The sequence below is a fragment of the Ictalurus furcatus genome, chromosome 7 (genome assembly GCF_023375685.1).
Source record: "Ictalurus furcatus strain D&B chromosome 7, Billie_1.0, whole genome shotgun sequence".
NCBI classification, from domain to species: domain Eukaryota; kingdom Metazoa; phylum Chordata; class Actinopteri; order Siluriformes; family Ictaluridae; genus Ictalurus; species Ictalurus furcatus.
Genome location: NC_071261.1, coordinates 16174130 through 16198913, shown reverse-complemented (window position 1 = coordinate 16198913; position 24784 = coordinate 16174130). Strand labels below are relative to the sequence as shown.

Below are 24784 nucleotides of genomic sequence, written 5' to 3'. Positions count from 1 at the left end.
ACATGTAACCACAAACTTATGTCACGATAACAGTTAAACATGCTAATTCGGACTACATGTGTACTTACAGGCGTAAAAACCTTGATTCCTCGTCCAATGATAAATAGTTTGATGCTTTCATAACAAAAGGCCTGAAGCTTTATCCTGGCATTAGAGTAAAGAATGGCGGTATACATTTCCAGTATATATCGACTAAGCAACACTACAGATCAAAACCGGCCTCTGCAGCCAAGGTAATTCATTCATATTTCCTTTGATAATTCTTATAAAACATGCATAGGCAGATGCTTTCTATTTTTTGTCTTTTTTTTCAGAATATAGGTGCTAATTATATATATATATATATATATATATATATATATATATATATATATATATATATATATATATATATATATATATATATAGACACTTTTTCACTTTTTTGTTTGTTCGCAATACTTAAAAAGAAAACTGAACACTCACAGAAGTTCCAGCAAGCCACAACAGAACTATTCCCCATCTCGAATAAAAAACAAAACATATTTCTCAAATGATAGGTGCGAATTCCAGTTCTAAACTCCAAGAAAGCGGGTACTTGCTATCAAGCAAATTAGCCATTATACAGAAAATAGGATCAAAGCACACACACACCAAAGAAACCTGAGGTAAGCATAATCTGTACAAAACCATAAAACGTTCCATTTTTGGCATTTCAATGTTGCAACATTCTTTTAAGACTGCCTAATTTACTTTAGAGCTAGTTTATAAGAGTAGCAAAAAAGGTATCAATAAATAGTCCTTATTTAGTTTGTACACCCTTTCCATGTTAAAAACTTTATGCTCTGTCCATTTTAGTGCTGTTTTTTTTGTAAACATACAATAATTAGTAAGAAGTTACACACACGAAGAAAAAAAAAAAAATCTGTTAACCAGTAAATGAGTAAAGGCCTTTTCACATAAGATATCTGCCTGCTGCGCTGCTCAATCCACAACCGAGAGCACACTTCCCACACTTACTCATTCAGAAAAGAGTGAACCCGCAAGAACTTTTCATGGTTTTTACAAGCAAAATATTTTTAAAGGCATATCGAAAGACTAAGAGAGTGTCACTCTGAATCATGTTTGAAAACTCTGCTCTCCCCTTCACCTCCCTCTCCATCCTCACTTCCTCTGCTCCTACCCTCTGACTCGCGATGCCCGCCCCCCTGCACTCGTCTGTCCGACTGTAGCATGGAGAGAGAGAGGGAGGAGCCTGATGACAGCATGGGCTGGGTGTGGGCGGGGACAATCACTGGATGGCACTGCCGCTGCTGGCCTTGGCCTCGGTGCCGTTGCTTTCGGAGCACAGTGCTTTGTTGAGAGAGTTGAGGCTGGCGTCGCAAGGCAGCGCATCGCGCCGGGGTGGCATGCGCTCGTTAATGCGGTCCAGGCCTTTAGCCTCTTCAAAGCTCGTGATCTTGTGCTGTGGCGAAAAGCCTTTGATGGCTGAAGTGGGGAGCAAGATGGAGGAGAAATGTTAGAATAGGAATGCTCTCATGGCATGGACATGGCAAAGATCACATACACACACACACGCGCGCACACACTTCTCGGATTGTTTTATTTTGCTGGTCGATATGGTTATGTCTAGTTGTAGTAAGTCAAGGTGACTGGATTTGTGATATAATCTGAACAAATTAACCTAATTAACACACATTACACATAGGATACTGAAACAAAACATTTCCTGTGACCTTGACTTACAGGATGACTGAGAACCTTCACATCCATATTTTTGGCTGATCCAAAATATTGAAATCCCTATTTATTTATTTGTACTTTGTTTAGCACTGAAGAATACTTTAACTGAATAAGATGAAACAATTTTTGAAAACAAATTTGATACATCATGAGATGTGTAAATACACAATGCCTCATGATTCCCTAAATGGTAGGGGGGGGAAGAAAAAAAAAAGAAAAAAAAACAAGAGAATCAGTTTTCTGGATCAATGTAACGTGTAAAAGGAAATACCAGGATATGCACACTAGTTACCATTTTCTTTTGGATTACAGAATGGAGCAGTGCTAGGCTGTCTCAGTTCTGGAGGGCCATGAACACGAGTGGTTTCGCAAGGCCACTTCCCTTTAGGCTTATCAGAGGCTGGCGTTATTTTTACACTGCCCAGTGTGAATCGACATAAAAAAAAACAAACAAAAAAAAACAAGCCACCAAGAACTGAACTTCCCACCACACTCCATAAAAGCACTACAGAGGCTCGGGGAAGGTAACGTTAACGTAAAAGAATGTGAGAAATATAGTAAATGTGTGCACAAAATAAAGGTGGAGCTAGATCAGTATATGGATACTGAGGGAAGTTGCTTGTTAACCACGTTATGCCTGTTTGAAGCATGCAGCAAACTGAAGAGACGTATTAAACACTGCTGATTAACAATCTAAGTTGTTCCCTTTCTGACTCGGCCTGCCGTTTGGATCAGGGCTTTGGGCCATGTTGTACAATGGATACGTTTCACTGTTGCTGCATAGCACAGGACAAACACGGGTTATTAGCAGTGAAGGAGAGAAACACAGACACAGCACAGCCACGGACTATCCACAAGGGGGGAAAGCCAAATAAATGTATTTCAAAAATAGAAGAATAATAAAAGAAAAAAACCAGTTCTGGCACAGTGGGCACCTTTATGTCTAAGAACAATACTTAAGCATCAACAGTTATAACATAAATAGCAGCCAAAGCCACTATTTAGAGCGCAGTTGAGGTTGTTCTTGCGGTATAGACTGTTGGTAAAACTCAGAATTTAGGCAAAAACAAAGCACAACTGCATCAGTACCATTGTTTTAAAGGGGATGTAAAGACTGTACATTAGGTAACTGTAGTCTCATAATTTCTTTGTAATATATTAAGTTATATACCAATGGTTCTCAAAGAGGTTCCAGGGGTCCTCAAAGTATAGCCATGGTGGATGATTTGACTTTTTTTTTTTGGTTTGTTACAGTGCTGGAAATCACAACCTATCATTATTACTACAATTATTATAGTTATTAGCTGGTGTGACTGGTCACATTCAATAAACACACTCAAACTGAATGGGTTTAATCCAAACCTCAAAAACATGGAAACAAGTAGGGCTATAAATAATAACTTGGACCTGATGTGTTCTGTCGGTGGAATGTTCAGGAATAAAACGCTCTCCGAAAAATATCTAAAACATTATTGTAAACAATAATGAGCTTAATATCTGAATAGTTGGACTGGGTTCATAAATCAGGGCTAAGAATTTATTAGTAGAATTTATTGTACAGATAAACTGGTCCCTTACTGCAAAAAGTTTGAGAACCCCTGTTATATACTGTGAAATTTCGCATGGAAATGTATGCAATTCCAAACTACATGACATGTGGCTGCAGTTGTAATCAAGTTCCCCTTTAAAGCAAGCATGGCCTGTTTCAGTATTTTCTTTTCTTATTTCTATTTTCGCTGAACACTAAAAGCACTCTGTTTGCCCAAACACCCAACACACTCTACACAAGCTACAGTAACAATAGATGAACCCATTAGAACCCCTTTATCTGTTGCAGCCAGGCAACAGAAAGGGGAAAAGGGGCTTTGGCCTATTTACCTTCATCGGCCTCTATAGCCTCAATAGTAGCTGAAGAAAAGAAGGGGAAGGGGGGGTTACAAAACGAGTGAGAGAGGTGAGCAGAGCAGGTTAAATTTGTCTATTAACAAAGTCAACGAGCAGCAATAAGAGCCAAATGTACATGTAACAGCATTAACACACAGTGCGCAACTCTGAGGTGAGAACACAGAGATGCTACAGGAGAAAGGCAACAAGGAACAAGAGAGGCTCAGAGGAATAGTGAAATGTGGAATGACGGACGCTTAGAAAGGGATTCTCGTACCACAGATAATGGATGATTGGGGAAAATGGGACTGAGGCACACAGAAATCAGAGACGCTTGCTCAGATCATGAATGTGTCTCAATGCTCTGTATTTTAACACGTTTTCATTGTTTAGCATGAAATGGTGATAAGTCACTGGATGCACACACAGAACGGCTGTTACAGGTTCAGCGCTCTATTGTGTCCAAACACATACTGGATAGTCAAGAATAATAATAGAATTTTTTTTTTTTTTTTAAATGACTGAAATGATTATATCTGCCCCCACACACACAAATACATTTTAATTTCTATTACGAGAAACTTGTTAGCACGTGTCATTGAACAAAATCTCCATCTTTGATAGCACTGAGTGGGAGTTGCTACTTACCTTCAAGTAACTATCTTTGATAGTTAACATTATGCACAAGTTCATGTGCACGAACATGAACATGTTCAAAACAAGAATGGAAACTTGGCAAATGAAAGAAAGGCCAAATGTGACGATCTCTGGAAAATCTACAGAATAGGATCAAGAGAAAACACCATACACACAATCTGCTAAGATGACAGAGGTGCTGAGGGAATAGACAGCATTGCAGTAGAAGCACTCTGCTGTCTCAGTGGACAGAGAGCACACAATTAGCTGTGTTTCTACTAATGCTGAGGCAGGAATTAGTCTTCACTCTGTCTCTTGCATGTCTCCATTTTCAAGCAAAACTATTAACTACTACTAGAGCCGTATTCACAAAGATCTTAAGGCTAAGAGCAGCTCCCAACTGGCCTACTTTTCCCTGGATTTAGATTTACAAAGGAGTAACAGCCTTTCCCCACTCTGCATTTTTATGCGGTTCCCTGGTCTGGAAAGACTGCACCTTCTTTTACTCACTGTAATAGCTTGAAATAAGTTAATTTATATATAATGCAAACTGAAATTTGCTTTTCATCGTTTTTCTTAATTATGCAGACACACTATGAAGTATTTTTCATATTCTCTTCTGCCTAAACCAAGCTGAAACCAATTACTGGCCAAGTTTAACAATACGATATACGAGATACATACAACATTTTAAAGGAGGTTCTCAGAGGATTGGAGGCTTTGGATAAGCTAGTGTACATGCACAATGTGCAAAGTGCTTACTAATTACCAAGCTCAATGTGGACACAAGCCCAACAACAAGCAGTTATTATACAAGAAAAAGCAATCAGTTTGCATTGAAGACAGGAGATGCGTCTTTGTAGGATTACGACGGTTTTAAATGCCGTAGCAACTAGAAATTCAAGACACTACCTCCTAGTTCATAACATCCCTAGCTAAGAGAATATTCATTATTTCCTTCAGCATGGAAAACGAAAACAGATCAATAACGAGCCAGCATATACTTCATGAAAATTCATTCAGCAAAAACTCTGCCGTTTAATTAATAACTTTTGGAGAACTCTAAGCAGTAAGGTAAGATTTTTTGTTAATACGGCTCCGATGTTCAATGCACACTCAAAACCAGAATGGATGAGATGTCAAAACTTCTATAGTGGAATGAAACTGAATAACCCTATTATCATTCACTATATTAAATATAACCAAACTTCCCATTTAGTGCAAGTGATGGACATGAGATCATGCGAGTAAGAGAGCAAAGTTGATCCAATTCCTGCCTGTGGTTTGTGAAGAGATATCAGTTATGATGTTTTAAACACAGTTTCGTTGCAACGCTAATTTGGTTAAATCTATAAATGTAAAGGCAGAAGGCAACACAAGCTGGTGTATATATAAAGGGTTAGGAATGAATACTTATCCTTATTTTTGTTGTAATATAAAATGGACACTAAAATGCCTTTAGTGTATTTAGGTACTCTATACGGTCAAAAGATTGTGGACACCTGACATCACACCCATATGTGGTTCTTTTCCCAAATTGTTGACACAAAGTTGGAGGCACACAATTTCCATTTACTGGAACTAAAGAGCCCAAGCATGTCCCAATGCTCTTGTGCACAAAGTGAGCTCCATGAAGACATGGTTTACCAAGGTTTGAGTGGAAGAACTGGAGTGTCCGGCACAGAACCCTGCTCCAAAATCAAGTGGAACGACTTTACAAAAGAGTGGTGAATGTAACAGCAGTGAAGGGGGGGGAAAAAAATCCAAATGAATGCTCATGGTTTCACAATAGGATGTTCAACAATCACATATGAGTGTGATGGTCAGATGTCCGCAAACTTTTGGTCATATAATATAATGTTGCCTGCTTTTTATTGTGTTCCGCATCATAATGTCAGCAACTCTGGAAATCACAAATGCGTCAAATCTGTGGTTCAGAAACTTCAAAAGTGCCGTCCACGTTACTATTCTCTGCCATTACAGTATCGTTATTAACGCTTTATAAGACCTGTTACAAGCCTTCGAACCACAAACTTCAAAAAGATGCAATTTCCACACAAGTGCTGTAACACTATGATGAAGAAAAGTAGAGGTAGATGCTTTAATACAGCATGTGTTAAGTGCTATAATGAAGAAGGGATAACTATATGGAGTATTTCAGTGAATTCTGCATTTGTTTCATGTAAACGTGTGAAAGACGCTTGCACAACACATTATACCTGCGGTTTCCAGGAAGAAAAAGAGAGAAGAAAAGACATTGTTTGAGAGATCAGTAGAAAGTACAGTGAGTATGGGAAACTCAGAAAACCTCTTGTTCCAAACACCACAACAGAGTGTGTATCAGTGTGTAAACTGTACATATCCATGAATAAAAAACTAAACAAAAAAAAAGACAGAGGGTAACTGAACATTTCTGAGTAAAGGTCAAGATAGGTAAAGGTAAAGGTAAATCAGGTAAAGATGTGAATTAAAATGACTGCGCTTCCACTGCTTTTGAAGAGAAAGAAAATCTCAGTTGCCCCCTCTATCAGTTAAAGAACAAGCAGAATGTAAGACCATGCCATCAAAGTAACTAAACTAACATCTGAGAAAGTAGATAGTTTGTCGATAGTCATCATATTAATTGGAAGTCTACCTTTTCACTTGTTTCGGGTCAAATTACAGAACTTTCTTAAATATTGTCTCTACCTCATATTATTTCATGGCTATCATATGGATCTTTGTGCTATTTTTGCATTTTTTTTTTCCCCAGGCGAAATTGTAATCAGCACAATTGGAAAATGAGTTTGAGGAAAGGTGCTAGGATTCAGCTATGGGAGGTGCTTCTTTTCTGTAGTTCCCAGCTTCTCCCTTTGAACAGAACCTGATATGACCTGTTTTATGCTAGCACATATTTCAGTGTTGAAATAATCTGTTATAGGCTGATGGGATGGTGGCTGAAATGATAAATCACAAATATTCAGCCAATTCAGGGACAAATAGGTATACTGGACTCTATTGCATTAAATTTACACTAAACATACTTTTCGGTCACATTGTACAGTATAAGGCTATATTCTGTAAAATGTACAGATCTTTGAAGCAGATTTCTTTTTAGTCATAATCCATTAACTGAGTGGAGATTTATTTTATATGCAGCATATCACCTTAATTAGATTTTGAAAGCATGTAGATGAATGAACACTGACTAGACCCAATGTTAGCATGGTGTTAGGAAAAATACTTTAAAAATGCGACTATCTAAACTACAAGTTATTCTTTGTTTGTGCATGGAAGACATTGCACCGTGCGTATGTGTACTTAAGTGTATTAATTCTGTGTACTTAATGTCCTGCACTCATCAGTTACTCACTGAGGGATCGATAAAGTACATCTATACATTCATCTATCCATCCATTTATCAATCAATATATCCAAAAAGGCAGAGAGCTAGAAAAGAGCTAGTGAAGGTAAACTAGGTTAGTTGGAACTGGCGATAAAGATCAGCTGACCTACACAACCTGGATTGGCAGTGGTGTTCATTCATTTCACAAAAAAACAAACAAAAACAAAAAAAAAAACACAGTAATAGCTATTCTATACTAGATGTACTACTTATCCTGAAACTACTGCCATTTGCAAAGGGCAACTTCAGCAAAATTCACAAATACTACAATCAATAATGTTCATTTTCTGAGGAAGCAAAAAAACAAAAAAAAAAACAAACCATCATAATACAAATATGATTAATTGTTAAGGCTTATTCTGAGGTGTTCACAAATAAGAAAATGTTACACAGTACTGTGCAATAGTCTTGGCTATTCTCTCTTAGCACATGCTAAGAAATGCTATACGACAAAGATGCCTTCAAACAGAATGAAATTAAATGCGTCTACATTAAAATAATACTATAAAGAGCAGTAAACAGAAATAATTGAAACAAAGTCGATATTTGGTGTGATAACCATTTGCTTTAAAAAATGTATTAGTAGTTTCAGGTAGAATAAGTGTAGTTTTATAAGGAACTGAGCTGTAAGTGTTATTGAGCATCTTGCAGAACCAGACACGGTTCTTCTGGAGACTTGACTGTCACACTTGCTTCTTATTTTTGCAGCAAAACCCAACAGCCTTCATTATGTTTTTTTGTCTGAAAAGTGTCTTATATAATATGTTGCTTTCTTTACTGACAAACAAACATTTTTCTGTAACATTTAATTTTGAGCTGCAAAACTAATGTTTGGAAATCTGACATGTTTTTGTACTGACTCGATAATGTAGAAATCATAAAATAAAAATCTATAACAAAGTTTGTACTAAAAAAAAAATAGGGTGCCTAAAACTTTTGCACAGTACTGTAAGTGCTATAAAGAGTGTGACAGTGGAATTGCCCTCAACGTGAGGTATGTATAAGTGTGTGTATGTCTTACCATTCTGGAGTTTCTCTCTGCCTCCCGAGAGAACACCGCTGGGTAGCATGCCAGTCGGAGTGAGACCTTTCAGAGTCAGAACACTCTCGCTCTCCTCTCTGAAATACAGACACAACATTACACACATGTACACACGCACACATTCACATACATACACACAAACACCGTATCTTACCGTAGCACTGAGAATACTCTAGCCATCTTCCCAATGGCACGAATCTTATTTCGGATCACTTCTTTGCGTGCAGAGGCTGTAGCACCTACACACATGCACAAAAACGCACAGAAAAGTCAATCTCCAGCAGCTTTTTTTTTTTTTTTGCCAAATCATCTCATACTACAACCATGGAACTATCTCAACTATCTAAAACCGTTTAAAGATTTAATATGTTCATTTTTTCCCTAATGTCAAAAAAGACAAACAGCTGCATTAACTAAATCGAGTCCTAAGGTGCAACTACCCAAACCAATAAAAAGCTTAATTCAAGGCAGTGCGACGAATTTGCTGTCCTGGTAAAGGCAAGTCGGATCAATAAACTAGTCCCCTTCAGCATCCTATGCTTCTAGACTTCAGAATATGAATGTGCTAAGCATTCGGTTAGCTTACTACTGATTTCTGTAATCAGGGTTACAGTGAAGCTACTCACAGATTCAAACACACATTATTATTCACACTGTTTTAATCAAGATGCTAGCTTTATTGGGAGCTGTGGAAAGGGTTGCTGCACACAACTACTACAACTGTTGCTAAATCAGATTTTCCATTAAACCCAAGCTTGTTAAAACCGTTACTATATACACTATATGGCCAAAAGTTTGTAGACACCTGACTATAGAACCTCCCATTTCCAGATTTAACCCACCTTTGCTGTTATAATAACCTCCACTCTTCTGGGAAAGCTTTCCACTAGATTTTGGAGAGTGGTTATGGGGATTTGTTTACTCATCCACAAGAGCATTAGTGAGGTCAGGCACTGATGTGAGGTGATGAGGTCTGGGGTGCAGTCAGCTTTCCAATTTATCCCAAAGGTGTTCAGTGGAATTGAGGTCAGGGCTCTGTGCAGGACACTCGAGTTCTTCCACACCAACATTGACAAACCATGTCTTCATGGAGCTCGCTTTGTGCACAGAGGCATCATCATGCTGGAACAGGCCTCTTAGTTCCAGTGAAGGGAAAATGTAACATATTGTAACAGCATACAAAGACATCCTATGCAACTGTTTGCTTCCAACTTTGTGGCAACAGTTTGGGGAAGAACCACATATGGGTGTGATGGTCAGGCATCCATATACTTTTGGCCATATAGTGCAAATACTTGGAACAGCCTTAAAAACTGTCAGGAGGTCGTAACATGATTGAGGTTTGGTAGGAATATAGGATTTATGATATGCATAGTATTTACAAGATATTATTTGGTAACACTGCAGGGAGAAGGGTCCCATATTAGACATTAATTCGTAGTTAAGTGTGTAGCGAAGTAGTGAATACAGTAGTGAAGAGGGAACATTAAGAACTTATTACATGGATTCATCATAGCTCTAGGGCCTCCTGTTTGATTCTGAGCTCTGGTTACTGAAAGTGCAGAGTTTTGCATGCTCTCCATGTGGATTCTCTGGTTTTCTCCTAAACACATGAGGCTCCTCTAAATTGTCCTTAGGTGTGAATATGTGCGCATGGTGCCCTGACATGGATTAGCATCCCATCAAGGATGTGTTCCCTCCTTGTGGCCCAGTGTTCCCTGGTACCATGACCCTGACCAGGACAGAGTGCTTATTCTGCGTTCAACTTGACTCAGAAGTGCGTTCTGTATAAGAAGTTGTGTGTTTGAGCTACACAGTGGGGAAGCAACATGGGGATGTCTCCATGCTTGTCTTTTGTTAGTAACAATCTAGCAGATCAAATCTGATGACTGATCAAAACAGTGAACTGTATAGTCAATATTACAGATTTAACAACCTAATATATCTACTATGTTTACTACTGATATTGACTTGATGTCACTTGCTTCACTCTGGGTTGAGGAGACCTTCTCAAATTTCTGAGTAGGAATTCCACATTTATTTGGTTTTTCCTAGCAGGAGGTTGGAAATTCAGAGTCAAAGCTTTAGTGAAATGCTGCATTACTGAAGATGAACCAATTGCCTATTTAGTTCTTTATTTAGAGTTATACTGTACTATTATCCCATACTTTCCTTAATAACTGCTGTTTCTGGAAATGTATGCAAACATTAATCTACAAATGTTACCAATAATTGTAATTGTCTTGTGTTGAGACTGTGGAATAGAGTGTTAAAATGACTTTACTGACTATTTATTAGCCTGCACTTTTCAGAAACAGTCCTTACTAAGAAGAATCAGGTAACGTCTACAATATAAGACAAGAATATGGCAACTTATATGCACTTCTTGGCTCAAAATTTTTGATGAACACTAATTTTAAAATCAACTGCATTATAATTATCCTACAAGCCCATCTACACCAACAATGTGAGCAATCACTGCAGGCAATCCACACACCAAACATTTTCATCCTTACATAATAATCTAAAGCAGGTAATGAGCTAATTTAAGTGGACATTAAAGATAATATTAGTATGAATCCCTACAATTATTTTAAAAATAAATAAATAAATAAATAAATAGCCTAAACTTGGTGTTATGCAACCCGTTAGCAAAAGGTACAAACAATAAGCAAGGCAGCACTGTGCACACGGCAAGGCATGTGGGAGGCTGTACCTTTCTTTGGGGCATATATTAGCTGTCCTTCTCAAGAACACCCCAGAAGAGAACAGAAAAAGAACAGAAGAATGATCAGTGGATGGCTGTGGAATGCAAGAGGGAGAGAACACGCAAGAGAGAGAGAGAGAGAGAGAGAGAGAGAGAGAGAGAGAGAGGGAGAGAGAGAGAGTGAGCAAGAGAAAGAGAGAAGCAAAGAGACCATAAGAGAGAAGTATAAAGACAGACAAGAGTGAGTGAGGGAGACAGCAAAAGAGTAAGGAAGAAATAAGGAGGGAGAGAGAGAGAGAGAGAGAGAGAGAGAGAGAGAGAGAGAGAGAGAGAGAGAGAGAAAGATAGAGCAAGATAAAGTGCGAGAGAAGAAAAGAGAGGGAGGAAGCCACACCTATGGAGCAAAAGAAAGTAAATGCCTGACACAGTGGCTGAGGTGGGTGGGGGGTGTTTGGGGGCAGAAAAGAAGCTGGTTAAATAAAGCTGAAGGGGAAGTGAAGTCACCTACGAAAACAGTAAGGGTTTCGTACTGCAAACAGTAGGGTGAGAAAGGAGGATGAAAAAGCAATGATTAAGAAAGAAGAACAAAGAGTAAACCATTTAAGAGGAAGATTTTCAAATCTTAAAGAAAAAAAGAATCTCAGAACCAGACTAATAAATATTAAGCCAAGTCTGACAGGAGGAGGAACAGCGAGCAAATGACGAGACGTTCGTGTAAAACGAGTGTGAACTCGATGGGGCTTGCATGCCTGAAAGCAAAGATATTCCTCTTTCCTTTTGATAAAATATAAAGGTTCAGCTTTAGCAAGTTAATGTCTGTTATGTAAATCAAGCCTTGAGGCCTAGCATATTCCTCAGAGCTCATGACATTTTCCTTAAAATGAAATGTGACTCGAGGAGTTCAGTGAACACAAATGTGATGCTGCTTGGGAGATGCTGAGGATTTTAGTGCAGGGAAATAACACATCTGGACTGCTAGACATCCCATAGTGCAGAGAAGGTGCATTTTGTTTATCCTTTCCTGTTTCGAGGGGCAGAAGCAGCTGGTGCTTTAGATGTAGTGGGTTTATGACTCAACAGTGTGCATACATCCCTTTAGTCGTCAACATGAATGCTTATATTTTGCAGTAAATCACAATGATGAAGCCAAACTACTATGAGCTATGCAGAAAGACCCTATATACATCAGCCTCTTGCACTTTTCTATTATACACTGCTTGTAAATCCCAAAATGTAAAAGGGCAGCTAAATAAACCTTACACTTTCTCTCATCCTCTAATCTGGAAATCTTAACACTGTTACCTGCCTTCACATACTTGCAACAGATTTTATGCCTAAATTGATTGTCATCGTTTTGAGAAAATGGGGTTTTACTGGTTGTGCAAGCTTCACAGGTCCACTATAAACACGCACGTGGAAAAGCTTTTGAACGGCTGCATTTTCCGGTTATACTAACTCCGAGCAGCTGCCGATTGCGTAGCAGCAGGGAAATGAAGTTAGCTTTACAGGACTTTTTATAATGCAGAGAGCTTTGCCCTACTACAGCGTCCATATTCGCCGCATGTGTTCTGTGTGCATGTGTTCTTACAAGCTGAGACGCTTTGAACCACAGTTAGGCTAAAACCCTCGCCTGGCTCTGTGGTTAACTCAGACATGTTGTGTTAGAGATCTGAAAACAGCCACATGTACGGAATACTCAAGACTGTGGCTCTGGTCTAGTGGCATCTCCTGTTGGGAATCTGAGAAACTAAACCCCAAGCCCCTTCTGTGTAAGTGCATGCGTGTGCATTCGCATGTGTCAGCTGTAAATTTCTTACCATCAATCTCCTCATCTGTAGTCAGTTCATCATTGGAGCAGATGCTCAGAACATTTACCAGCATCTCAGTGACTGGGGGCAGGAACACAGAGAGAAAGTGAGAGACACAGATCATGCCATTGCTGTTTTCTGGAACGTTCTACCATACAGCAGTGGGCGACATGATAAAAATAGTATACGATGATGCTTGAAGACATTCCATGATGCGCAGTATCATGCTCCACTGTTTTGATTATAATGTTATTGAATGTGAAATAAAAATAGTTACCACTGAAAAGGAAGAATAAAACAATCCATACAAAAACAGATTTCTGATTTAAATCAGTTAGCAACAACACTGTCAGTGTTAGAAAAGTACTGACAACATCCGTAATTACATCGTTTATCCAAAAATAAAAACAAACAAACAAACAAAAAATTCCCCTACAACACAGCTCATTACTGCATGAATGCATAAATGTGTGCGTATTCAGGGGAGTTCTATTCAAAACGTACCTTTCTCCCCAACGAAGGGCAAGGACCAGGTGAAGACATCCATGAAGTTGGGCAGCCAGTAGGGGTGAGGAGAACAGTTAAACTGCCGAATGTTCATGACGTTATTCTCGTATTTCAGCACAGCAGCTAAACGCATGGAGAGCAAGAAAAGTGAGGGGAAGATTTGGACATTTAGACATTCAGCAGCTCTCACACTCTCTCTTATGGAGGAATACGCACACACAGTTATCTTTATAGAGTTGACAAACACATGCAAAGCAATGTGTTGAGATTAACATTAGTTAATGCAGACAGTTGTTCTTCATTGAACAAACAAGCTAACATAAATTACAATAAGCTCCAGAATTATTGGCACCCTTGGTAAATATGGTCAAAATCATTTTACAAAATTTAAAAAAAAAAAAAAATTAAATAAAAATAATTATATAAAAATGCATCTGACAAACGTAATGCCTAAGGGAATTACTTTTCCCCCCCTTTACTTCAATTAAAGGTAAGGATTTCAGTGTGAGATTAACCCAATAAATGACAAAGATGTTTTTTTATAATTGTTTCTTCCTAATATCACTTAGAAATTATTAATGTTATTTAGTTAATTGCTTATAAATGTTGCAGTGATGCAGTGAATATGAGTTAAGGCAACCTTAATGTAAAGTGTTACCCTTCAGAGTGTCCCACAGCCAGTATGATCTCTGCTTTGAGCATTCAAGCCTTTAAATGAGTGGTGGACATGCAAATCACAGCCATCTTTTTGAAATCTTATCTGTGTGGCTCAAGGTCACTTTCTGTGTGCTATCGGCATTAGAGTAAGCATGGTGACTCCTGCTTGTGTGCCTCACATACTGAAAGCGGACACTGCGCTTGAACTCGCAGAGAGGGACTTTCCCGGACCGGAGTCTCGCTCCCGAGTGAGAATAGCACGCTGTCATGTGGAGCAGAGAGCAGGCCAGCTGTCAACTGCAAGCCAGACTTAAAGACCCAAGAGCATGTCTCTACTTAACCTACTACTTTGTTTGAGTTGGGCAATGCATAAAATATTGTGTTATACCTGTTACACTTCCTAATTCATAAATGATCATTTATATAGGACAATCATTTACGATATGGTCTAGATCATGTCACAGATTAAGTAAAAATAGGTTCAAAGGTTATGATTTGATTTGAGATGCATTTCCAGGCACAACCACAAGGTGGCTCCTGTGTCCACTAAAGTGCTTAATTTAAAGAACAATGTAATATTAGAGATTATACTTTAGGAATTATTGAGATTTGCATAGATATTATGAACATGTAGACAAATATTTTTTTAAAAAAAGTATTACAATGACTCATGGGAATAAAAAAGGTAATGTTAGTCTATTTTAATTATGAATAATGAAGAAATGAAAATAAATACAGATGAAAAATATGTTTTCACAAGGGAAATACTAAATTATCTAGCCTGTTTCAAGAAGCTGTTTTTATTAAAGTTATCATAATTCATAGCTGTGAACTCTCAAACAACCAAGTTATTACATTCCAAGTCACACTGAGACCATTGATATCCCTCAAATAACAGTAAACGCAATAAACTTGGAGTCAAAGCTAAACAGCATGGGAGTGTAAAGGAGAAACAGAGCACTGTGGCCATGGAGAGAATCTGCTGTGCTCTCTCTCTTTCTCTCCATCTCTCCCCCCTCCCTCATTCCAGGAGACAGAGTCATCATAAGTGACGTGGCCATTCCAAAACCTTCCACTCGAGAACGCCAGTCTGTACAGGAACCACAGGATGACCCCATGACCTGCTACGCTTCAGGTAAACAGACTGTGCTTCAGGAGGTAACATGGCTCCTGCTGGAATGATGTGTGGTATATGGGAAGAAATCAGGGAATCAGAAATGAACCAATTATCCACTATTAAAGAAAAACATAATTAGGAACCCCTCCATTATTCCTCCATGAACAGATTCCTAAGACGACGACGAGCCACCGTTCCTGAATCATCTAACCCCGCCTGTGCATTCGTGCTGCTCAAGGCAAAGCCTGACTGCGGATCAGTATTCCAGGCATGTCTTATCTGGAATCCCCAACTGTTGTGCCACTGACAGATGGAGGAACCCTCAGTGCTTTAATCAATGCTTGGAACGAGCTCAGCATGCTGGCAGAGACTGTGGCCATTACCCCTGCTGAGGCCTGCTACACTCTCCTTTGCTCAGAGAATAAAACACTGGTTAGGCATTCATTAGCTTCATAAGACTAACCAGCACTACCGCTCTTTGTCTTTCTCGTAGGATTTCCTGTGCTTTGTCACGGGTTCCCTTATTGACTCGTTTCACGCAGATGGAGCTACAGCCTGACAGACAGCTGGAGAGTCAGTCTGGAAACCCAGGAGAGTGATGAATAGTGCGGGCACACCTTCCCACTCTCACTGCTGGATTTACAGCAGCGCTCTGTGGCTATCAATCTTGACACAGGCCATGACTCTGACTTCACTGTGAGCAGAGAGGATCAATCTCCCATGCATCTGTCTACCCCCTGCCCACTGTCTGCTTGATCCAGCTTTAAATGAACGTGCGGAGGTCGTTATGGTGCATGGTGTTATGCGTAAAGGGAGAATAGCTCACTGAAATCGTTGCTGCATTGCTGACACACGACACACCTCTGGTCTCAACTGCTTAATAACGGCAGCTCATTTTTGGGTCTTTGTGCTGTCGGCCCACAAAAACAAACACCTCCCTGCTATAATGTGCTAATGTAGCTATAATGTAAATTAAACACACTGCAGCAACAGGCTATCGTTAAGAGCTAGACTGATGCAAAATCAGGGGTGGCTATGGTGCTGGAAGAAAAAGTGAGGTGTACTATGCATGCGTAAAGTGAACACACTGCTTCCTGCCACCATAGTTCTACTGTGACGAACCCGCCCCCCCCCCCCCCCCCCAAAAAAAAACACCGGTTAGACCTACTCAACAAAACGTGAGATTTAGGCGAGTTAATTTCACATTTTTCATTTATATTGAATTAGAATTATATTTACACTAGATAACAATGCCATTCCTTCAATGAATTCAGAGCAATTTGGTCAGACACGTGTAATTTAAACTATATTTCTAAAGTTACACTATATGGCCAAAAGTATGTGGACACCTGACCATTACACCCATATGTGAGCCTTACCCACACAATTGTCTAGAAGTTTTTTTTTGTCACATTTATATTACAGTGCAGTCGCAGTGAAATTCGCTTCTTCACATGTCCCAGCTTGTTAAGAAGTTGGGGTCAGAGTGCAGGGTCAGCCATGATACAGCACCACTGGAGCAGAGAGGGTTAAGGACCTTGCTGAAGGGCCCAGCAGTGGCAGCTTGGCTTGAACCTCAGACCTTCTGATGAGTAACCAAGAGCCTTAACTGTTGAGCCACCAATGCCCTAGAAAGTCTAGAATGTCTGTGTATTTCCCTTCACTGGAATTCCTACCAAACCTCAATCATGTTACGACCTCCTGACAGTTTTTAAGGCTGTTCCAAGTATTTGCACTATATGGCCAAAAGTATATGGATGCCTGACCATCACACCCATATGTGGTTCTTCCCCAAACTGTTGCCACAAAGTTGGAAGCAAACAGTTGCATAGGATGTCTTTGTATGCTGTTACAATATGTTACATTTTCCCTTCACTGGAACTAAGAGGCCTGTTCCAGCATGATGATGCCTCTGTGCACAAAGCGAGCTCCATGAAGACATGGTTTGTCAATGTTGGTGTGGAAGAACTCGAGCGTCCTGCACTGAGCCCTGACCTCAATCCCACTGAACACCTTTGGGATAAATTGGAAAGCTGACTGCACCCCAGACCTCATCACCTCACATCAGTGCCTGACCTCACTAATGCTCTTGTGGATGAGTAAACAAATCCCCATAACCACTCTCCAAAATCTAGTGGAAAGCTTTCCCAGAAGAGTGGAGGTTATTATAACAGCAAAGGTGGGTTAAATCTGGAAATGGGAGGTTCAGCAAGCACATATGGGTGTGATTGGTCAGGTGTCCACATACATTTAGCCATATAGCATATTGCCACCAGAGACCGTCTAGTACAGTACAAACTGTTCCTCTGAGATTAGCTTGTCTAGCAATGCATAAAGCAATTCTCTTAACCAACAAAGGCTGTCAAACACTCTATAGTGCCATAGCATTACAGCGGTCACTTCAATTCATGATGAAATTCAATTATTCACATCCAGCTACTAAACCTGGAGGTAATAATTGCTTTCTTTCCTCTCTGCAATGCAAAGCACAAATATTTTAAGCTCATTACCTTTGCCATGGCAAAGCTTGGATTAAATATTAAAGCTGGAGAAAGATTAGTGAGCAGCAAGGCAAATAACTACAGAAGCTAAGAATAACCAGGTGCGTTTAAAGGTCTTCGTTCCATGAAAAAACAAGTTCTGTGCAGTTCACTAGCAGTTTACCATTTACCTGTTAGTCTAATATGTCAGGTTTCCTTTAATGTTAGAGGAAAAACTAACACACAACCTGAAATCAGTGATGAATAGCTCTCTCTCTCTCACACACGCGTGCACATGCACGCACAGCCCTGCAAACCCTGAACACAATTACAGTAGTTACATTAGCCCGGGGGGGTGGGGGTGGGGGGGGGGGGGTGTGGGGGTGAACTCAGCAATGATTGATCCATCCTCACGTTTTCATTTGCCAGAAGAAGAAAAAAAAAGTGCAGCATGGGTAAAATGACCAAACACCCACTCACTTTCTTTTCTATTTAATGTAAAAGTGCTGACTAACTGAGTGGGGTCTGTCCATCTTGCAGCTCAGCAGGACCACAGCATGCCAACTGTAGACTAGTGCCAACGCGCGCACACACACGCACACACACACACACACACACACACACACACACACACACACACACGTCTGTTGTCCACAACACTTACCTTTATTATTGTAGACATCTAAGTAGTTGGGGGCTGAGAAGATGGTGATGAGCGAGGGGAAGCCTGTAGTCTGACTCTTTCTGTACATGCGATACCTGACAAAGAAGAAAGCTCTCAAGTAATTATCATCATTCTGGTTACAGAAGCCATAATCGTTAATCAACACTGCTTCAGTTGTGAATTATGGCTTCTTCTATATTCTCAACAGGTCCTGCTGGATTCAGCCGGTGGGGTTTCGTTTACTTCTTGACTCCGCACTGCTCTAATCTTTTAGACTGCGCGACCAAGAGGAGTCCAAACTACTCAGACAATAACTCTGCAATAATCAATAAAACTCCTGCTGTACAAAGAGCTCAAATGAACTGACTAAAGCACAAGCAGGGCAGTCTCATTCGAGTTGTAGTGAGTAAGCAAAATTTCTGACAGTGACTGAGCTCATTTAAAATTTAGTGGGAGTAAATTGTATGCACTTATTCACAAGTCGTCCAACTGAAATATATTTTACCAATACACAGCTTGCATTTAAATTGCTAGTCAGTCTCTCTCTTTATTCAACAGTACTGCAATATCACGAATAACTATCTTTGTGATACACAACACAGCAGGACCATTAGGAACAAAAACTTCTCATTACTTGAAGTGTGAAATACACTGAAACTAAGAAAAGTCTGAGGTGATTCAGATGAGATATTACCCAGCGTCCTGTGCTTCGTGGGCCCGGATGACGGATAATAAGTTGTTGTGTTGTAGGAAATCGCACACGGCAGGATAACTATAGAAGAAGAAAAATTTTTAATCAAGAACATCACTGAATTGGGTTTCAGCAATACAAAAATATTGGAGCAGTTCAACACGGTACATACTCAACTGTCTCATAGTGACCATCAAGGAAGGAAATTTTGCATTAAAACAGTATGTGTTTGTTTTTGAGAGCAACGGGGGGAAAACCTCGAAACTCCTGAGATCAATGCTGGAGACTGGAAGCCAAAGCAAACTCGGTCATCCATCCTGAAAGGCTAGATGTGAATTTTTGGACTTTTCCATACCGCAGCCATCATCGAACTAGAAAAGGGCACGCTGGAACTTTCCCATGTTTACAACTGGCTTTGGTGATGAATCTACCCTGTGGCACTCTGCAACCACTGAATGAGCTGACAGAACTAAAACAACATCTTACACAAACACAAAATGGAGCTCGGTGCCTGTGCAAATACACTCTGAAAACTCGCTGTTGAGGGAATGAGTTGCCTGGCTATACAAGGTAAAATGCTGGAAGCCATGAAAAAGGGTTTAACGCTACCTGAACGTTTGGTGAAATTTAAACTCATTAAAGAATAATGCCAAGCCAAGAGGAAAAACAAATACCAACTGGCAGTGCAGTATTAAAACTTCACTATGTGCACCTCTACGTTTGTGAACTAAAAAACTCCGGATAGAAATATATATGTGCTTTTGGGTATCTCTTCACACTTCGAAAGCTACATGTCATCTAATTTGAGTTCATTTTGCTTATTTGGAATTTCATTAGACTAATAAAGAAAATATTACACGGATCATTTCTCACAGTTGCTGTAGCTGAACAGGGGAAAATGAGTTAAGGCTAGAAGGAAAAAGAAAAAGCATCCATGATGTGCTGCTACTGAACCTCTCTGCAGTCAACTCCAAACCCGGAAATTGTGTAAATTTTTTTACCAAGCCAACCCAATAACCAGATGTGTCCATGAACATATTTTATTCTACTTAGTGAATGCTAGGTAGATTTATTTTTAACCACGTTTCCACCACTCATCACAGGGTCGGAGTTCAGTTACATCGTTAGTAATGGCCAAAGATGTATAGAACAGTACAGCTGAAAATATGATGTCCCTTCAGTTTCACAAGAATCATAGTTATTGACATTGTTGTTTTTCTTTGGTTGCCTGCTGGACAAATAACAAAACAAAACTGAACTTAATATTTACATTGCCCTTTTATAATACAATTTATTGCAGAATATGCTGAAAAAGTATTAAAAACAACATTAAATGAGGGTTTGCTGTTCAGCAGTGTAGTATGAAATGAACAGTGTCATTAGTGGTTAAGGATAAATAGCTAGTTTTAGTTTTATATAAATAAAAAACAAACATTTTGTGTTGTTTGTGATGGCCACACATACTGCGAGTGAACAAAGTCTATTTTTAAGCTAATGTTTTAAATAAGGGGGGAAAAAAAAACAATACGCCTGAGCCAATCACAACATGGCGGCTCCAACGTTGAGCATGTTGTTGCTCCAGTGTTTTCCTATTTATTAATGAATAAATCCATTAATACCATAAAACAATGCATTTTTATTGCAATCCATATTGTTTACAATAATATATTTACATTGGTTATTTGGTTGATTTTCACCCCAGTTTGTTCTAATACCTGGTGATGAGTGATGGTAGAAATGATTATGCCACATTACGGCTGAATTCTCAAATCTGATTGGTCAGAAGGTGTCGATTATTTTTCTAGAACAGCGGTTATCACAGTAGTTCCAACTAAAAGGCAAATCAGTGCTCTCGTTCATGATAACATGACCCTTTTTTTGGTCTTATTTTAAACTTCAAGAGAGAAAACAGAGGCTGATGAGGGGACTGACTATTTATTGCTTCTTTAATGTAATAGAAACCAACTTGTTTTGAGAACTTTCTACAACATTAAATGTAACTATGAATGAAGGTGTTCTACTTTAAGCAATTAAAACTGTAATAACTATCAAACTGTTGTAGTATAAGAGGAATAAAACACTTCAGGATGTGCTGTATTAAACGAAAATCATCAAGCTTCTGTAAATCCATTTTGCATTACGCTGCATCACACCACCCAGTCATTGATTAGTTTCCTAGAACAGCACACCCTGTTGTTTTATTCCTTGTATACTTATGCTAATGATCTTTTTGACAGTAGCCTTCAGTCCAGCCAGAGCATGCGCTACAGTCATTAGCTTTCCACGTTAATACGGAAACGTTTTGATGATGTTTTTCCCATGAATCCGATTGCTGTCTGAGCAATGGAGGTGAGAGTAGGCAAATGAAGAGTCTTGAAAATGGAGACAACACAAGGGCTTTCCAGGTGATGAAGGATGTTGTGTTGTGTTCATTTTCAAATACAACCAGAGTGGATCTTGCAACAGAAAAGCGCTTTCTATTTTTTTTTCATGTTGTTTAGCCGAAAGACATTGCATGGTGTGTTGATTAAATGTGAGAATTTGTCTTCTCATGTAAAAAGTGTGCTAGTTCATTCTGGTATAATCGTTTAGACAAAACCCATACCTTAAGAAAAATACCGACCAGATCAACAGCCAACCCTCCCTGTACTACATGTCAGGTGCAAATTTGAGTAGGGAGTAATTACACGGCTGGTTATGTGTGTAAAAGTTACGAGGACTCGTGGTGGGATGAGACAGGATGTTTGTCCCTGGGAGTGTTGAGAGGAGTCAGAACAGGCCTGCTGCTCTGGTGTGGACTCGTAAAGCTACAGCTACGCTGTATGCTTTCAATTACATCCTACTGCCTGAGAAAAAGGCAAAGAGGCAGTGTGTGTGTGTGTGAGAGAGATATATAGGTACAGTAAGAGACAATATTTGTGTGTGTGAGAGAGAGCGAGTGAGAGATGCAAATGCAGCAGCTGCTTAGGACTACAAATTGAAATGCAGTACTTTCCTCTTATACTCCACCTGTCTGAGGATTCATCTGTATTGATGGATTTTCCACATGCATTCACTTGCTTTTCCTTTGCAATTTCATAGGGATTTAAAACATCTTATAAGCTTGTCCCTCAGTGGCACATACTACACGTTACATACTTTATCATAAAGATAAGTCGTCATTGCTGGGGTTCGCGTGGCCTTCTGGCATGGTTTTCTGATAACCAATTTAACAATGTCAATCTAATTCGATTTTCCAGCAAGCAGGCATATGACATTTTCTAGTCAAAGCCAAAACAGCATAAATCATACATCAGGTCATCGGTGCCACCAATCAGGGCTTACTGATGGAAAAAATACATTAATGCAATTCATATATTCTTTCCCTTTGTGAAAATTTAAGAATATGCAACTTCTTCAGAAACGAGGGGAAATTTTAACATGCATACACTATGAAAAATCAATGCATATAACAAAAATATCCCCAAGCTCAGAGCTCGAGCCTAAACAGACTATATATAAAAACAGCTTGTGTTTCTGCAGCAGCCGAACTCATGCGGTGTGTAATACCTCCATCTTTTCCCAAGTTCTGCCACAGTTTTATTGCTGTTATAAGCTCCTGTTGTTCTAATGATATCTAGAGGTAGGGGTTAGGATGGTATATGGTTGGGGATAGACAAATGAAACGGCTGCTTTGCTTCGATATTGTGGTGTAGGAATTTGTAGGTTATGTGAAAGGATGAAGGGAAATGTGAAAGAGTGCTTCTGATGGTGTTTTATACTTATAACTACCTGTAGAAGTAAGAGCAGCCTCGCACTGTGTTGTGTGTGAAGTGTTCTTGGGTCTTCTCATTGCCAAAGTCCTCCAGCGGGTCGGACCACAGCAGGTCACACATTGGTCCGTAAGCGGGAGGCTCCTTGAATCTGTCTAACTGGAGATGGTGAACACGTGCTCAGCTTATAGATGCCCTGGATTTGAGGGCATCCTGTTAGACACCCAGAACTGAAAGGCTTACAATTTTTCTAAAACACATACACAGACATAAACATAAACGGCTCAAATACCAGCCAGAAGTCATCTATTAATAAGTCCTGGGGTGGATAGTACAACTGGAGAATCCATGCACTTTTATTAAAGTTGAGGGAACTGCCGGATTATTAAGCGTCATTAATCTGGTACTTGCTCTGTGTGTGTCACATTACAGACGTGAGAAGAGGGAAAGGCCACTGTAAGCTTTAATATTACAGCACTGGCACGGCTTAATAAAAATAACAGTCTTCAATTTATTCAATGATGTAAATGAATAAAGATGAATAAAAATGAATAATGTAGAATAAGAAACTTTCCAGATAATCTCACTGTAACTCATCACGCGGATGTGCTCTCAGTTCTGCCTGGTGAAAGCTGTGTTTGGAAGGATTTATGTACATCTACAGCAATAAACCTGGTTGGAGCTTCACTTTTGAATAGGGACGCATTGCTAGCAATGTTTCTTTGCAAGTCCGAGTATGTGTACAAGCACATGCTTTCTGCTAGTCACCTATACAGATACTAAAATAAGTAACCTTCTTTGCAATAAGCAACCAGGGACATCATGGAACATTTTACTTTTACAGCACCGTTTATGTTGTTGCTGTGTGCTTCTAGAAATGGACTCCTCGTGCTGAGTTTTATTCTTACGATATCCAATGTGTGGGAGCAGTACATGTGTAGACCCTAATGCGTCTCGTTAGAACTGAAGTGCTCTCTCGCGTGCGGCAGTTCCTCATGAATATTAGTGTGCGCACAATTCATGGAACCGTGTGCTCATTTTTAATCACTGCACTCATTGACACTGCTCTGCTCACTCAGGTCCTCATGCTCTTATTCAATTCTACTGTTAAAAATACGACGTGAGGTTCGGTCGCGTTACTTTGTGCTATACAACGATACTGTAGTTCATATGGTATCAGAACATCTTTGATGAATACAAGTAAATGAGCACTGTATCAGACTGATATCCCTCTTTTTGAGTGGTGTCAAGTGTCAAAATTCAATTCAATTAGATTCAATTCACAGCATAATTGCTTTGAAAGTGGCAAAGACGGCCTTTCTCTTTTCTTATCTGTTGATCAGAGCAAAGCTAGTCAATCATGGATTTTTGTTAGCCCGCATATACTCTCCAAGCTGTCCACTGACGCTGCACGAGTAGCAATTTCAATGACGTGAACTATCCCAGGTTAGTACTGTCATCCATTAGGCTGATTTGTTTGTGAGTGGGAATGTAAGATAATTAAAAAAAAAAAAAACCTTCTTTCAAACATGAGAGCTGGCATTCACTAAAACTCAACAGTTCACTGATATTAAGTGATTAAGATTAAGGGTCTGAATTACATTACACACAAAGCTTTCATAACATGTCCATTAAATACATACATAACCTCCTGAATTATTGTCTCCAAATATCCACTTTTTGCCCAAGTATGAAGTTGTGTTCAGTGTTGTTTACATTACGTATTTAGAAG

The 24784-nt window shown here is 39.4% G+C and overlaps 1 protein-coding gene across 2 annotated transcripts in view; it reads right to left on the bottom strand.

Annotated features, from left to right (window-relative positions):
• Positions 1-395: 395 nt before the first annotated feature.
• Positions 396-24784, bottom strand: part of LOC128609962 (protein phosphatase 3 catalytic subunit alpha) — a 100827-nt gene continuing 76438 nt past the window's right edge. Inside the window, exons 6-14 of one of the 2 annotated variants that reach the window (XM_053628921.1) lie at positions 23072-23211; positions 19304-19381; positions 18610-18704; positions 13689-13814; positions 13194-13265; positions 11386-11412; positions 8824-8908; positions 8649-8746; positions 396-1467 (exon numbers count right to left, since the gene is read on the bottom strand). In XM_053628921.1, coding sequence (XP_053484896.1) covers positions 1271-1467; positions 8649-8746; positions 8824-8908; positions 11386-11412; positions 13194-13265; positions 13689-13814; positions 18610-18704; positions 19304-19381; positions 23072-23211 — 918 coding nt within the window. In that variant the 3' untranslated portion in view covers positions 396-1270. The remainder of the gene's footprint in view (positions 1468-8648; positions 8747-8823; positions 8909-11385; positions 11413-13193; positions 13266-13688; positions 13815-18609; positions 18705-19303; positions 19382-23071; positions 23212-24784) is intronic. The other variant, XM_053628922.1, reaches the window with a different exon arrangement.